The sequence below is a fragment of the Melanotaenia boesemani genome, chromosome 1 (assembly GCF_017639745.1).
Source record: "Melanotaenia boesemani isolate fMelBoe1 chromosome 1, fMelBoe1.pri, whole genome shotgun sequence".
Lineage (NCBI taxonomy): Eukaryota > Metazoa > Chordata > Actinopteri > Atheriniformes > Melanotaeniidae > Melanotaenia > Melanotaenia boesemani.
In genome coordinates, this window is record NC_055682.1 from 24,837,898 (window position 1) to 24,854,753 (window position 16,856).

Sequence of the window (16,856 nt, forward strand, 5' to 3'; positions counted from 1 at the left end):
ATTCACAGAGGGTTTGCAAACTTGATCATGAACAGTTAATGTTTCTCTCCCTCCTTGACCACCAGCAGTTTCAGACATATCAGAAAAAGTTTCAGATTAGTTAGTTACAGATTAGTTACAGATAGCCATGTCTGACTATGGCTATCCCTATATCCACTGCCACTGTCAAGCGAATATTCTCTGCCCTCAAGGGAACTAAACGTATGCCGGGAATATGACTGGACAGAGTCAACTCACAGACTTGGCCTCCAGAACTATAGAAAAGGACTTACTGATGGAAATGAAATGTAGCATCACCTCTATGAGGTGCGCAAATAAAGAAGGATGGATTTTATATGTTAATAATCAGCAACTCTGGTGAATGTGATGTATTTTATTTAAAATTTTAATGTCATATTATTAGATAAATATTGATTCTGAAGTGCTCCAGGTAATGTACATGGTGCAGTTGTGGTTTATAGTGTTGAGGTTTGGAGGTGTCTCAACTGGGTTTCTTGCCTTATTGACAATGGTATTCACACTCAATATGCAAAGTACCTCCTCATCTGTAATGCCACAGCTTGTTAAATTGCATTTTTGTATAGTATTGATGGTTTCTATAATTGCAACATAAAAGTAGTGGTATTAAGAAGTAGATTAAGTTGGATAAATCCCCACTGAAGGCTCAGGTTCATCATGCATGGCCTGCAAACATATATATTTAAACAGCATAATCTAAAATACACTGAGCAAGCACTCCATTTTTCACATTTCACTGATCTGATGTCTTGTGCCAGATTAGCAAACATATGCTATCAAAGCAAAATACTGGAGAGTGACATGGGGAGGATGAGTCAGAGAAACCAAAAGGCAAACTTACTGGAAGGCAGAGCCCATTCTCTTGCCATTTTCAGGGACTCCAGGATCTGGGCAGACATCTCCGGCTAGACCACTTTGACTCACTGGGAAAAAAAAGGAGAAAAGAATCAGTTGTCTGTCTCACTTTGGTATATTTATTTGCATTTAGTCAGGGCATTTTACAGAATTATCAAGATTTTAGAGGCAGGTTATTGTGAATATGTTACATTATCAGATTCAGATTCAGAGCACGTTATCCTTCCCCAAGGGGCAATTCAGTTTGCTGACATGAGTCTAAGCAAAGAACAGGACATAATCCACACATTGCATATCATATGTAACCTCTTCTAATTACTTTTTCTGTAAAGTCCATCAACACAAAACAAGCATTTTCAACTATTCCAGTTAGTTCCAAAGAAGCAGATTGACTTCAGTACTCATTGTATGGACCAGGGATTGTGCTAGGGAATGAAACACAAATCTTTAAATCTAAAGATCACTACCCTACCATCTCTACACCAAGGTTTAAAATTCTCCAGAATCTGTGCATTATTTATAAGAAAAAGAGAAGACAACATGCAAGTTAAAAAGGATTTAAATATATATTTAACTTAAAATTAACTGGATAGAACAACTGTTTCGAGCAACTTGTGCAAAGAATCAATAAAAAAAAAAAAAAAAAAACGTTTTTACCTCACAGCACATCCACTAAATCTTCTATCAGCATAGTACAAGTTTGAAACAAAATGCACAAAAGCAAAACACACAACAAATTTAGTCTATCTTATATTCTGGATATTGCATTGGTTTCAGACCAGCTGGGAGCATCTGCAGCTTGCTTAAATTGTAATGTAAATGGAAATGAGCCCAGACAACATAATAAAAACCAGTTTAGGCCAGTTCTGTCTTAATGGAACTCTGTGGATGAATAATGATGGTTAGACAGACATGAAAAATAGAGGAAAAGAAGGGAGAGAAATATAAAGTGCAAGGAAATGAGAGAAACACTAGAGCACAGAAGCACAAAGGAAAAAAAAAATAAGAATTTTCTGCAATGGTTTAAATATGACCCCAGGAAAGAGCAATATCTGACCTCTGTGGCTTCCCCTGTCCTCTCTGCCAATCTTTTCCTATATACTTTCCTCTAATTTTTCCCACTCACTCCATCTTTTTACTTTTGTATTCTCAATGTGCTCGGCCTGTTTTTTCCTCTCACACATTAGCTGCAATTTACAAAGGAATGCTGAAGTTTTGTGCTTCCCAACATAAAAGATAGATGAATGATTTGCTGCGTTTGTGTGATTGCATTTTCGTGTGTGCTGTGGGGTTTGTGAGTGTATAGACACTGTGTGTGGATGTTTGTGTGAGATATGATGCAAACAGAACAAGCTGTCTTCTAGCTCTGCTGTGTTTTTGATGTGCTGTCCAAAAATCATCACACAAACATTCTAACACACACTATCATTGTGTTCTCTCTCAAGCATGTTCAAATGGCATTCACTGGCATCAAACACAAAGGTTCATACTGCAGAAACAAATCCAGCTCATGCAAACAACATGAGATTGTTGCAGAAAAAAGATGACAAATATGACTGCTGGGCTGATGTCAAAAATCCTCACGCTGACTTAATCCCATATTTGCACTTAAAAGACTATTCAACATTTAAACACAAGCTTATGATGCATAAAATCATTTCCATATCATCAAAGCCTTCTGCAAACGTTTCATCACCAAAAGTAAACTTTTTAGGAATTTGTAAAAAGTGATTAATTTTGTGACCATAAATGGGGACCCCACTTTACATTGAGTTTCACCTCATGAAATGACTGTCAGTTGTGAAAAACTATTCACTCTGCAGCCTATGAACAATTATCAGGCTAAATTTATTCCTCAGGACTAATTTCAAAGTTGAATAAATCTATTGCTACCACTCTAACCAAAATGTCATTGAGCCTTAAACCTGATGAAAAATGGGAAAAATAATTTTGTAATTCCTACATTAGTGTACATGCCTGGTAAGTTACTACTTTTGTGAATTAGTATTAACAACTGAATTTTTTAAACACTAATTTATAACTTGTTGTCCTTTTATTTTGCTGTATCTAAAGAAAAAAAAACTGTATACTTTATTCCTTCACAATGAAATCTCTCTAAACAACAACAGCCTATTGAATGGTGTTCACTCATTCAAATAAAAAAAAAAGTCCTAAAGTTCTCCAAAAGGGTTTGATTCAGAATAACCAGCTAATAATAGCAGCCCACACTACTACTCCTACTCTACCTCACTGTCTGAAAGGATTGCCCTTTATCCAGCCGCAGTTCTATCCATCTGTCTGTAAAACCTTTAAAAATATGTTTTGAAGTCTTTATTGACACATGAATATTTTAACTTCTGAATCGTGTTCAGTTGTAACGTCTGACCCATGTTCTGTGGAAATTCCTCAAGACAATTCAAAATGAGATTCAGTAGTGTGTGTAGCCCTCATGTGCCTGCATACACTCCCTACAACATCTGGGCATGCTCCTGATGAGACAACAGATGTTCTCCTGAGGGATCTACTTCCAGTACTGGATCAGGGCATCAAACCCTGGACAGTCTGTGATGTGACATAGCAGCAGTGGATGGAATAAGACATGATGTCCCAGAGGCGCTTGAGTGGATTCAGGTCAGGTGAATGGGCAGCCCAGGCCATAGCATCAATGCCACTGTCACGTAGGAAGTGCTGACACACTCCAGCCACATGACACCGGGCATTGTCATGTATCAGAAGGAACCCAGATCCCACTGCAGCAGCATATGGTCTGTCCATAGGTCTGAGGATCTCATCCTGGTACCTAATGGCAGTCAGAGTACATCTGGCTAGCACATGGAGGACTGTGCGGCCCTCCAAGGATATGTCTCCCCAGACCATCACCGATCCAATGCCAAACCGGTCATGCTGGAGGATATTGCAGGTATCCAAACGCTCCCCACCGAGTTTCCAGACTGTCACATGTGCTCAATGTGATTCTGCTCTCATCCGTGAAGAGCACAGGGCACCGATGGCCAGTCTGCCAATCCTGGTGTTCTCTGGCAAATGCCAATCATTCTCCACAGTGTTAAGTTTTGGAGCACAGGCCCCACATGTGGACGTTGGGCCCTCATACCACCCTCATGCCGTCTGTTTCTGACAGTCTGAGCAGAAACATGAACATTAATGGCCTGCTGGAGGTGATTTTGTAGGCGCTGGCAAGCCTCCTATTCTTCCTTGCATAAAGGAGCAGATAGCAGTCCTGCTGCTGGGTTATTGTCCTCCTAAACCCCCTTTCCACATCTACTGGTATACTGGCCTGTCTCCTGATATCTCCTCTTTGCTCTCCACACTGCTGGGAGTCACAGTAAACCCTCTAGCCACAGTGCATATTTATGTAGCTTCCTGGATGAGCTGCACTACCTGAGCACTTTCTGTGGGTGGCAGACACTGACTGATGTTACCTAGTGGTGAGGGTACTGGCAAAAGGCTAACATGACCAAAATCAGCCAGAAAGGATGAAGACAGGGAAATGGTCTGTGGCTACCACTTGCAGGGGTTGTCTTGCTAATTGCCTCTCATTTCCACCTGTTATCTGTTCCATTTGTACAACAGCAGGTGAAACTGATTCACAATCAGTGTTACTTCCCAACTGGACAGACTGATCCCAGAAGTGTGACTGACTTTGAGTTACTTGGTGATGGTTATGTGCTCCCTTGATCAACTTAGCATATTTTCCTCTCCAGTTTTATGACACTGTTTAGTATTTACAACTTTGAATTAAAGCATTCACATTTCACAATTCACGTTTTATTAATTTAGCAGATACAATTATCAAAAGCCAATAACAAAAAAAAATAGGGAACAATTTCATTAATATAATGTGTTTGTACCTTAGCACTACACTAACGATAGGGCTTACTATCAATGTTGGGCTCAGGAAAAGTAATGTCTGTACTTCCACTATTCTCTGGACTTACCATTGCAGCATGTGTCTGTTGTTCATTCGCATGTGCCCGTACGTTTGTTTGGCTTACCATGACATTCATTTGGCTAAACATGACATTTTACTCTTCCTCATTCAATCAGCATCAATTTAATGACTGTTCTACTTCCTAAGCCAGTCAGATGAAGGCAGCTTCATTGTGCTGAATTATAGTAACAACACTTTTTATTGGTAACAACATTGTAATCATGGAAAGAGTAACTGGTTAAATTACCCGTCACTGAAAGAGTAACGCGATTTATTTTAACGCTGCTTTTCCCATCACTGCATATGATACAGACGGACTGAGGAAGCAGGGAATCCAACCAGGGGCCTTCAAAATGGCTGACGACTTTATGTCCTGAGCCAGGACATAAATTAGGTGGTGGTGAAAAAATAATAAATAAAATAAAATATACAAAGTTTCCAGAGTGGCAAAACCCAAAAAGGAAAGAAATATGCAACAATTAAAAGTGAAGTGGTTTGGTTAGCTCTGTCATCTTCACAGCAAGAAGGGTTCTGGTATGAATCTCAGCTGGGCCCTTTTTTTGTGTAGAGGTTCTGTATAGAGTTTGTATGCTGTGTCTGCATTGGTTTCTCCAGGTATTTGACTTCCACCCACAGATCACAAATGTTCACAGCAGATTAACTGGGAAATCAGTGTAAAAATACATTCTGGAAAACAGGGAAGGATTCAGTGTTGCCAAAATAAGTGTGTGACTGTAAAGCTGAAGATAAAAATGCATTTTAATTTTTTATCCTATCGCTGCAACTTTTGATGTTTTTTTTTCACGTGAGTTATTTTACTGAGTTTCAAACTGGCTGAGGAAAACAAAAAGATAAAGCCAAGTAGGTAAATTGTCTAATGTAGTTACAACAGATAACAAATGAGCAGATGGAAAAAAAATAAAAAATAAAAAAAACGAAATAAAAAAAACAGTGTACTTGGAAACTGTATATAGTGTGTGGATAAAAGGAGAGAATCCCGATGTTTATGTGTAATTAGCAGATGTGTTTCAGGTAAGAGGTTTAAAGGTGCTCTTCAGGCGCCTGCTGGTTGATGAAATAAAGTTTAAAGTGCAGTTATCTCATACACTCTTTTCTGCGTCCTTCATCATGTTGCCTCTCACCCTCTCTGCTTTCTCTCTCCTCTTCTACAGCCCGAAAGCAAATCCACCCCAGAGCTGAAGTCTACAGTCATCTATCCACCAAGCATCTTCAATCCCAACCAAGTTTAAAGCTATATATTATAAAAACAAATTGTACTATTCTATTCTCATGCCAAAAGCTTGCGTGACTGTGAGCTTCCTATAAACCATTTTGCTGTATTGTTGTTCCACCTTATAATTTCCTGTTTCAAGTGGTCTTCTATTGAAATAAATTGCACCACTTTGCCTGACAATCCCGAAAAAGACTTATTATAAGTCACACTCTCACAGTGATGATTTATTACAGTTCTAGGTCATTGTCTAGGGAGTAAAAATCCTTAATCACATCTTTCAGCCTCTCTATAATTATGACACATCTTAAGAAGTCAGCTAATGTCACTATGAAAGAAGTTAAGTACAAAATAAGTTGCTTTCAATAAAAGTATTTCAAATTGCCATACATAGCTTGCTTGATTTCGTCTTAATGATTTTACAGTAGCTTCAGTATGATCAGTGTGGGATCTTAAATAACTGTGATTGTGTGAGTTATTCATATGTATTTTTCTTTTTTATTCTTGAAAACCTATATGTATCTTCGTATGAGTATGCCTATTGGACTGTCTTTAATATAGGGAAGTGGCTGTTACAGACAGTCTTTTAGATTATGATTCATAAGCACTCCATTCTCTAGACAGATAAAACTCATTACCATTACACTCCGGTTCTTTATAATGATTGTATATTGCAAAAAAGTCAGTAAGATTCCACTAAAGAGCGATTATATCACCAGTGGGAGTCACACAGTGTAAAGAAATGCTGTTCAAATACCGGCTTAGGACTAAAATTTGACCTTGATTTTCTGTTTTCATGTTTTAATAACCCTGATTGCCAGCATGACGGCACATCTTCAGGTAATTTCATTGAACCAGCATAAAGACCTTTTATTTATTTATTTATTTATTTTTTAAAGTCTGGTCTCCATGCCAGTGTACTTTCAGTGAGTATTGGTCCCTTGCTGGGAAATGTAATTTCATATTATGTTCCAAAGCTTGAAAAGCTTAACAGCTTTGTGAACTGCTAAGTTCACAGTCATTATCATCCTTCTTTGGATCCACATAATGATCACAGATAAGAAAATGCAACAATTATTTTACAGGTGGGATGGGTCATTGAGCATTTCTGCAATAAACATTAGTAATTAATGTTATTTTGTTTCACCAAAGGAAATATGCAGTAAGATCGGGACCAGTGGACGTTTACAACTCGTGAGGTCAGCTCAGTTAAGGCAGCTGAGTCTTTAGTCTTAAGTCATCTTCAGACATGTATAACAAAATATGAAATTCAGGTCTGCCTCTATTATTTTTCCTATACTTCTACCTTCTACCTCATGACCAGTAACAATGGCAATGTTTAATTGTTTATTGATTATTTTAATATAAATCTGACTATGACCTTACTTGCCACTTACTTACTATGCCACTTTGTGAGCCTCTTGACCTAAAACAAAATAAAAATGTAAAAATTAAGCTATGTGAAGTGTGCTGTTCTTAGACACAATATTAAAACTAGGGGTTGGCCAATTTACTATTTAATCGATTCATTACAATGCGGCATGTGCCGATTCAATTATAATTTGTTAATGTTTGAATTCAATTATTTTTCATTATAATTAAATGACAGGAACAGAGCGGCAAATTGTGGTAGGAACATAAAAGTCGTGCATGCTGCCCGTACACTTTAAGTGGGCTGACCGGTCTGTCCAAAGACATGAATGTTGGGTTAATTGGTCACTCTAAATTCTCCCTAGGAGTGAGTTTGAGCATGAGCAGTTGTCTGTCTCTCTGTGTAGGCCTTGTAATAGACTGGCGACCTGTCCAGGGTTTATCCTGCCTCTCACCTGCTAATTGCTGGAATAGGCTCCTGCTCCACCGCGACCCTGAATAGGACAAAGCGGTATAGAAAATGACTGAATGGATGAAGGATAAAATTTAGATTTTGAAGGTTAAAAACACTGTAATTGCATGAAAAAGCATACTGTAATGTGGATGTGAGTTATTCATTTGACTATGGCAACTTGTACATACAAAAGGAATATTCAATCTAAAATTATTTAAAGATCATAATTGGATATTGCCTTTATTTATATTATGGCTAATAGTGGGAATAGTGCTTTGCCTGTACACATTACCATTGCAATGATATTACTGGATTTGTTCATCTCACCTGACATTGGCTTACGACATAGTGGCCTTGAGTATATGTAGGAACCATGCAGTTGGAGAGACACCTCCACAGAAAACAATGAATAAGTCAAATCACAACGCTCATGTTTTTGCCAGCTGGCTCTCCTTTAAACAAGTAAAACCAATAGGTCTGAACTCAACAGACTGACTTCAGGCAATTCTTTTACAACGAAACAACTCTGTTTATATAAATATGTTTCTGTTGTGTATATTTGAATGTGTGCATGGTACAAGTATAGCAGATACTGTATTCAATGTGTGCCTGTGGGTAGATCTGAGCCTTTCACCAAGCACCGCATTATTGATAAACATAATATACTGAGTTGCCCGAGGAAGTGATCACATTCTCATATACACACACTCAAGTACACACTGAGCAAACTGGTTCAAAATTTTATTGTAGCAAAACACGAGGAGCCATGCCAGCACATAAAATGTGTCTTATACACCGAAAACCTGCACACACTCACAAAACACCCAACTAATGTTGATTGCAGTGGCAGATGCATAACTGAGCATATAAATCAGACAAATTATTGATGAGGATTTTATCATGAAGCTCCATTAAATGCTAAGGAAAGGATGAGGAATGAGTTTGGGCCTCTCTGATAATTCAACGCTTTATTCACATGATCTTAACACAGTTCTAGAGGCGATTCAGGCCAAAAAGAAATATCTCTGCCATCAATGACTGTTGTGCTATCATTATTTACCATTTACAATCCACCAAATTTCATTCTAATGAACAAGTTTTTTTCATCTGAGCTACCTAAGTCTCCTGTTCAAACAACAGCTTGATAAGCGGGGTGATCCATTGTGGCATGACAAAGCTGAAACTCAGTAAATATGTAGATTTAAATAGAGCCACTTGAGAGTTTCTTTTCTTTAACATCCTAAATAAAGCATAAACAGTAACGCCTACTGCCAGAAGGTGCCAGCGTTTAAACAAGCTGTATTCATCATACATCACCTTGAGGCTTTCTCTAAGAAAGTGTTTGGTGTGTGTGCTTTAAATCATGAAGCTACAGAAGAGTTTTACTTTCCATGTTCAATTGTCTAAAACACAGTTCAGTGTTAATATTTAAAATGTTCTACACACTGGTAGGCAAATGCTGGAATGTATTTTTCTATTTTTTTTATAAACATTAAAACTGTCATCAGTAATAAAACCATTAACTACCACCTCACACCATGAACAGATAATCAAATGCTAACAAATGTTTAATGTAAACTGACCTTAACTTATGTAAATCTCAGATAACAAAGTGCAAGTGAATGCAGCTTATAATTCACTTTTATATAATCTCTTTCGTTATACCATGTTCTTAATCATTGCGCAGCATTTATAAAACATCATCTCGCCAGATGCCTACATAAGTGATTATTTTTATCTCTCCAAGCTGTTTACATTTTATGAAGAGGATGTAAAACTCATAACGGCACCAGATGTGATGACTGTGCAAAGTTAAATGATCAATAATGCTGAAAAAAACACTAATGAAACTTGTGATTTGGCTTAAAGAGGGTAAATGTTCATGCAGCACTGATTAAAGCCATGCGCTGCAGGATAATCCTAAGTGAACACAAAAACTTATTTTTATGTGTGTCAACCTTTTTGTTTGTCTGTACACCTGCCTGGCCACCCAGCAGTGTTCTAGACCCACCCCTGGAGAGCAAGCAAACTTACTGCAATATTTAAAAAGAGTAGGTATGTTATTTGAGCTCAGTTTCCTAAATTGTTTATTATTCTATTGATATGTCTTTGATCCAGATCAAATGCAGGTTCAACAATTTCAATGACCAAAAATTCTTTGTGTCTCCTTTCCTTACAGTCTTTTTTATTGTTTGTCTGTCATGACAGGTATAAGGGAAAATCCAACACCCTCTCCTTTGGAAATAAACTAGAGCAGCGGCCATGTCACAGTGAAACTGGAAGCAGTTTGTTGGCGTGACAACTGTGTCTGATATCAGGCTATTAACATTGTGGTTTGGGTTTAAATGTCAAATTCCTTGAGGTCAGAACACTTTGTTGACATGAAAATCATGTGGTTAAGGTAAAGGAATGACTGCAGTCATCTTTTAAAATAACCAAAGAACAAAAATCAAACACCCATGTCAAAGGCACACAATGATTGACTTGTTTAACCACATCCTCTCCCTCCATATGTCTCAGCTCTATGATAACACATCATTTCCTCATTTGGGAAACAGTCATAATTATTATAATTAGATGAGGAGATTTATTAATTGGTCAGGCCAACATGCTATTTTCCCTGCCCATGAATGATTTGCTGGTTGTATTCAAAACTTTTTCTATTGTGATTTTAAACCAATAATATGCAGGACGTAGACCGTACAGGGATTCAGTCTGTCTGTATAATTTGGAAAAACAGTAAGATCAAACCAAAACGAGGAATTGCCACTAAGAATGAACATTAGAAAACAAACATACAATTTCATTTTAAAGCTGTTATTGGTTTATATCTAAAGGCTTCATTGTCTGTTTCTGAACCCTGAGAAAGTTTCCTGTTTTGGCCATGAAATACCACAACATCAACACTCCAGTATGTTTAAATAGATTAAAGAGATTAAAAATAAATGAAGAATTTAAGATGAGACACTACAAGTGAATAGACTAAAATTTATAACTAATAGGTATCACCTTGGAACTTATTTATTTCTCACATTAAAACTTTTTTTTTTTTTTTGTATTGCAAGTTTTTTAATGTTTAAATATGCAAATTAGGTATTAAATATAAAAACAAATGCACTAATATGCATACAATTCTATGAAAAAATCTTAACACTGAATTAACCCAGGTTCATAGTTTTTTACAGAGGGGATATTGGATATCTATATCATGTCACAATTTAATAAATACAGACAATAATCATGAAAACCTCAATATGTGCCCTGTTTTGGTGATGAAAAGTTCTCTAATGAGATATCAAAAAACTTCCTGTTAAAACATTAAATACATAGACGGGAGAATAATATGGTGTCTATAAATGCTGCTGAAGAGTAGATATTTGACCCAGCGTATGTGAGAGAAAAAACAAAATAAAAAAAATATATATATTCTTTAAAGTTTTGGAATATAAAATTCAACATATATTTAATATTATTTTCTAAAACACTATTTACAGACATCAAATCCAATCAGACTCATGAGAACAACAAAGCTGAAAATTTATAAAACATCAAAGCTGACAAATGTACAACACAACATGTGTGTTCAGCTTCATCTGAACACAAACTCAGTCACACACTTTCATACATCTACTCCTGGCAGAGCCCCTGAAAAAATTTACTTTAGATATTTGGATGGTAAAATTCAACACAGTTTTGTTATTAAACCTATTTGCAGATATCAGATCCAATCAAATTCATAGAAACAACTATGCAGAACATCTGTAACACATCAGCGCTGCCAAGACGGAGAGATTTCTTTCCTCATACTGTCCTGTAGTGTTTCTGCAAGGTTTTAGCGAAAGTGCAGGGATTTCCCAAATTTTTCTGACTTTTTTGAGGGCTGGATACCCCAGTCCTAATTCATATGCTAAGAAAACGTGCACATTGATGTAAAAGGTGACATCGTGTCTTGTTGCATCCTGAGAAGGGAAGGGGAGGGACAGATGTAAAGTTACCTATTGACACAAAGTACTTTCTGACGTTGCTCAGAGCAGTCTCAGTGCTATGGTGCTGTCTAAAACCTGACTAGAAGACATTGTTGCAGTAGTTTTGTGTTAAAAATTGTCTTAGTTGATGAAAATGGCTTTTTTAAGGATCTTACTTAGAAACAGAAGATTTGAGATCGGCCTGTAGCTGTTCATTTGTGTCTTGTCTAGAGGTTTGATTACAGCTGTTTTTAGAAGCTCTGGAAAGACCCCAAAATTAAAAACAAGTTTACAATCTGTAACAGATCTGGCTCCAAAGTCTTTGAGACCTTTTTGAAAAAAATCTGTGGGCAGGATGTCCAAACAGCAACAGGAAGAATTCAGCATAAGATGTCCCCCCAGATCTTTGCTGTTAATGGGATTAAACGGTCATGGTGTTTAAACTGGTTTTCAATGGACAATGAACCAACTGCTTGTCTGATATTCTGGATTTTGTCCGTGAAGAATTTGGTGAACTCATTGCAGGCCTTGGTTGAATAGGAGGGTTTGTTAACCTGTCGACAGTAGTGAATAAGGTCTGAGCATTATGACAGTTTTTGGTAATAATGTCCTCAGTGAGGTCAGCTGTAAATTATAAGAGTGACATTTCTCTTTATACATGTCATAATGAACCTGTAGATTTGTTTGTCTCCATCTTTGCTCAGCTTTCCAGCTCTCTTTTTTTCATTTTTCACTAGTGTGGAGTTTCTCCACAGAGACTTTTTTCTTCCAGAGACAATCTTCAGCTTAATGGGGGCAATAGCATCCAGAATATTTGACATGTTAGCATTAAAACTACTGACAAGCTTATCAACTAAACCCACTGACAGGGCAGGTGTTAAAGAGAAGACCTAGTTAAACATCCCACTTGTGTTTTCAGTTATACACCGTTTTGTGATCGCCTCCCTTGAGACATTTGTGTGAGCAGGAATCGTAATCTTAAAGAAAACACAGTAATGATCAGACAGGCTCACATCACACCTAGTAACCTTGTAAAAGTCCAAACCCTTTAAAATCAGTAAATCTAGAGTGTGTCCTTTAATGTGTGTGAGCTCTGTTATGTGCTGACTTAGTCCAAAGTTGTCCGGAGTGTTACACAGGTCTTTAGTCCCTTTGTCCTGAGGGTTGTCTGCATGAATGTTAAAAATCACCAACAATGATTACACAGTTAAACTCTACACAGATTACTCTAATAATCTGATCTGACACGTCTACATAGATTTCTTAAATAGCATAACAATGCATTTTTTCCCAAGATTCATCGCCAGAAATGTTGTGACAAAAAAAAACAAAAAAAAAAAACAAAACAAAGCAAACAAAAAAAAAGTTAAAACTTTTAAAATGTCCTGATAAAACAGTTTCATTCACTGGAGTCACTCTAAATACTCTTAACATTCAAATCTCAGTTACTAAGTTTATGTTAAGTCGTACAACTGAACAACGTGAACACAGAGAGCAGCTATGACATGCCGTCATGTAAATCCGATAAATAGCATCAGAATGTTTTCTGTTTGATAAAAGGACAAAGTGTAAACCTGTTGTAGAGGAAATGGGACTTTAAATGACCATGTCAGATTTATTTCAAAGTACATATGAACGAGGTGACATCACTTCCAGTTGTGGAACATGGCGGTCTTAGCATTAGTTGCTAATGTGAGAGGCCGCAGTTTTCGTGTTAGCTGCTGTGAGCGATAATATGCTGCAAAATACTTTATAGGGGAATGTTATCGACACTGGTGAATGGAAACATCTGAATTTGACATCATCTGAGCAACAGAAGCTGATTTTGAACAGAGGCGACAAAGGAAACCAGTTGTGTGAATGTATGCTAAGATCTGGCCGAGCCTCTGTAAGTCACACAAGGTCACATTACTGGAAAAGAGGTTTATGAATCGATATAGGATTTTATTTTATTTTTTAAACCCAGTCTTATACTGCACCATATACAGAACAAGTTGAAGGACATATAAACAATGGCAATGTGCTGGTTTGCACTGAAATAAATGAACTGTGGGAATTAATTATAAAGGTTGAGATAAAAAAATATATTCAAAGTTGCAATGAAAAAAAATAAAGAAAATAAAGACAAAAAAGAAAACAGAAAGCAGTTGTTATTCATGTCTCCATTACGGTCGCCCTCACGGAAACACAGATAAAATCTCGACTCCTGCCACATCAAAGATGAATGCACCATGTGTGCCCTTGTGTACACAGAGCATGTGTTTGTGTTTGGTCAGATGTGTAAAATATTTCACTAACACATGCTTACACTATTTAGCTGAAATGAACTAAATAAAATGTACTTACAGACAGCATTTTTGTGATTGGAGTCTTTACTGGGCATCATCTTTACCCCCCTGGACTTCAACTCTATTGCTTTCTTCACTGCAGAGATCAGAAGAGAAGGAGGTTATTCATTAAATTATAAAACATTCTTTGTTAAACTTTAATTGCTGTACATCTTAATCTAAAGCACTTATTTAAAAAAAGAAAAAAATAAGGAAAAAATGGTTGCTATGTACATTCCACATTTTTGTGTAATCAAGCTTCGCAATTCACCTCCTGTAATGGTCATACAATAGCAAAATTCTGAGTTACAACAGGATACACAGAGAAGCAATTAAATAGAGAAAAGTGAGTATGACGGGGGAGAAGAAACAGGGAAGGACCAGAGCAACATTAAAATTTATTCCATCTATTTTATCCTTAGTGGCAGCACTGCAGAGGATAAGAGGAAAAAAGAAAATCTGTGCTACAACCGCACTACGTTCCACTGAGAGACAGACTTGGCATGAAACACTAAAAGACACATCTCTCTAGCTCCCCCCAACAGACACACACACACACACACACACAAAAGATCTGCCAATGGTAAAAGCTACAGACCAATAGAAGGCAGAAAGAGTGACACCAAAATGAGATGGAACCCAGAAAATGCAAAAAGAAAGTCCAATTTTGAAAAAAGGGAGAAAATGTGTTTGTTACAATCAGCTAATTATACCCAAGAAACTTCACAGAAATAAACATATGCTTTCACATAATTATGCCTCACTTCGACTCCAGAAAAAAGGGTCCAAAAAAGTCCACTCAGGTGATATAAGACTTTCGCTTCCAATAAATGTTCTTCCCATTACAGTACTTGAATTAATAATAGAATGGGATGACCATGTACTCCATGTCCTATTCTGGTCATGCTTCAAATGTTCAAATCAGTTTGGAACTGTGTAGAACAAAGAGCAAAGTTTGAAAATCTATTTTTGATCCATTGTCACTACAGACAGTTGTACATCGATGCCTTATTACAAACATTTGTGCAAATATTTCCAAAAAAGGGTTGAATGTTTTGGAAAATTTCATAAACAGAATAAATGTCATTAAATGTGATGCAACATTAGTATACATATAGTACTAGTAAATATTCTGCAGTGAGTATGTGCTTTACAATGTTATTCTTGAACAATTCATTCAGTGAATAGATTCCACAATTTTTATGCAGTTTGTCACTGGGAACATAACACAATTATCTGCTTAGCATTACAACACAAATTCCAAAGAAAATGTAAGTTTTTATGTTTTTAAACCACATTTGGATCATCACACATCATCATCATCAAACTGCACTCAAATCTAACTTTATCCACATTCAGTTTGGCTGTTTAATTAGTGGGCATGACATGAAAAATAACACAATGCATCATATGGATGTGGGTGGAGTTAATGGTCCAACACCTTTCTGCGTGTCATAAGTAAATAAGACAAAACTGATTTCATTAAAAATTACTAAAACTAAATACAAAGATTACAAATCTAATTGACGAACCTAAAATTTTTGGTCCTTCAAATTTGATGAAAGACTTTTTCATTTTTGTTAATGTTGCAGTTATATTAATGTTTTTAATTTATTAAAAAAAAGAAAAAAAGAAAAAAACCTGATGGAATGTTGGAATATTTATGAAATTATTCTCAGTATGACTATGAAATAGCTGTTAAGAAAAGGCAGCTATGTAACGATTTCTGTGATGCGGAAATGCAGACAGGATCTCCGAATCAGACAGTGAAAATGGAATCAGTAGTAAAAGCTCATTTTATGGAATATCGTGAAATTTTTTCATAATGTTGAACTGATCCGCTTTTTACATTCGTCTAAAGGTTTTCATGGTGTCTGAGCTAAATGAAGAAGAAACGCAGGATGAGAATCCAACTTGTTCTGCAACCTCCCATCTGTGTGATGTCACCTATGCTGGCACGTCTCAAGTCTCCCCCACAAAGTCAGTGATGGCGAAGAGACCAACAGAGGGAAAGAGCTGCCTCCATTTTTGATGAAGCATTACAAACAAGGAGGAGCGTTGTCAGAAAACGAGAGCAGGTTCTGTCAAACTCACTAACCCCAAGTGTTTCAGATGCAGCCGGAGGCTGTCCTGAAGAAAATCAGTGGGAAAAAATATCAGTCAATTTTGATAAAACTGACTTTAGGGCAGAATGCTGTGTAATAAAATAAAATTTGTGATAAAAACAAACAACAAAAACAAGGATGTTTATGGGACTAAACTCAAGTCATTGAGCAACCAGCTCATACAGAAAGGCTGCAGCTCTTTGACGCAGCTTGCACAGGTTTGCATCCTGATCTGGAGCCCTTTGTTGCATGTCACCCCGTTGGTCTCTGACCCCCTTTCCTATCCAGCAACATTGTCATAAAGCCTAGACCTTAAATTGTAATATCTTTAAGAAAAAGTTATTTTCCTTTTAAAATGTTGAAATTGTATACATTCATACATCAAACACATCATTATTATTATCACATTCAAACCAGTAATTTAGTGGCAGACAAAAGTGTTTTCTTTCAGGAAGAGCCAATCCTCTGGTCACCTGATAAAATCCAACTGTAACATTTGTTGATCAATGAAATTAGAAAGCATGGTTTTATAACTGTATGGTTTTTCTTTCTGGACTTTTGTCCCACCAGAATTTGCTAAC

The 16,856-nt window shown here is 36.8% G+C and overlaps 1 protein-coding gene across 1 annotated transcript in view; it reads right to left on the reverse strand.

Annotated features, from left to right (window-relative positions):
• LOC121640431 (CUB and sushi domain-containing protein 1-like) overlaps positions 1-16,856 on the reverse strand; it is a 344,948-nt gene that overhangs the window by 188,559 nt on the left and 139,533 nt on the right. Inside the window, exons 6-7 of the mRNA XM_041986178.1 lie at positions 14,190-14,267; positions 860-941 (exon numbers count right to left, since the gene is read on the reverse strand). Of these exons, the coding sequence (XP_041842112.1) occupies positions 860-941; positions 14,190-14,267 (160 nt within the window). The remainder of the gene's footprint in view (positions 1-859; positions 942-14,189; positions 14,268-16,856) is intronic.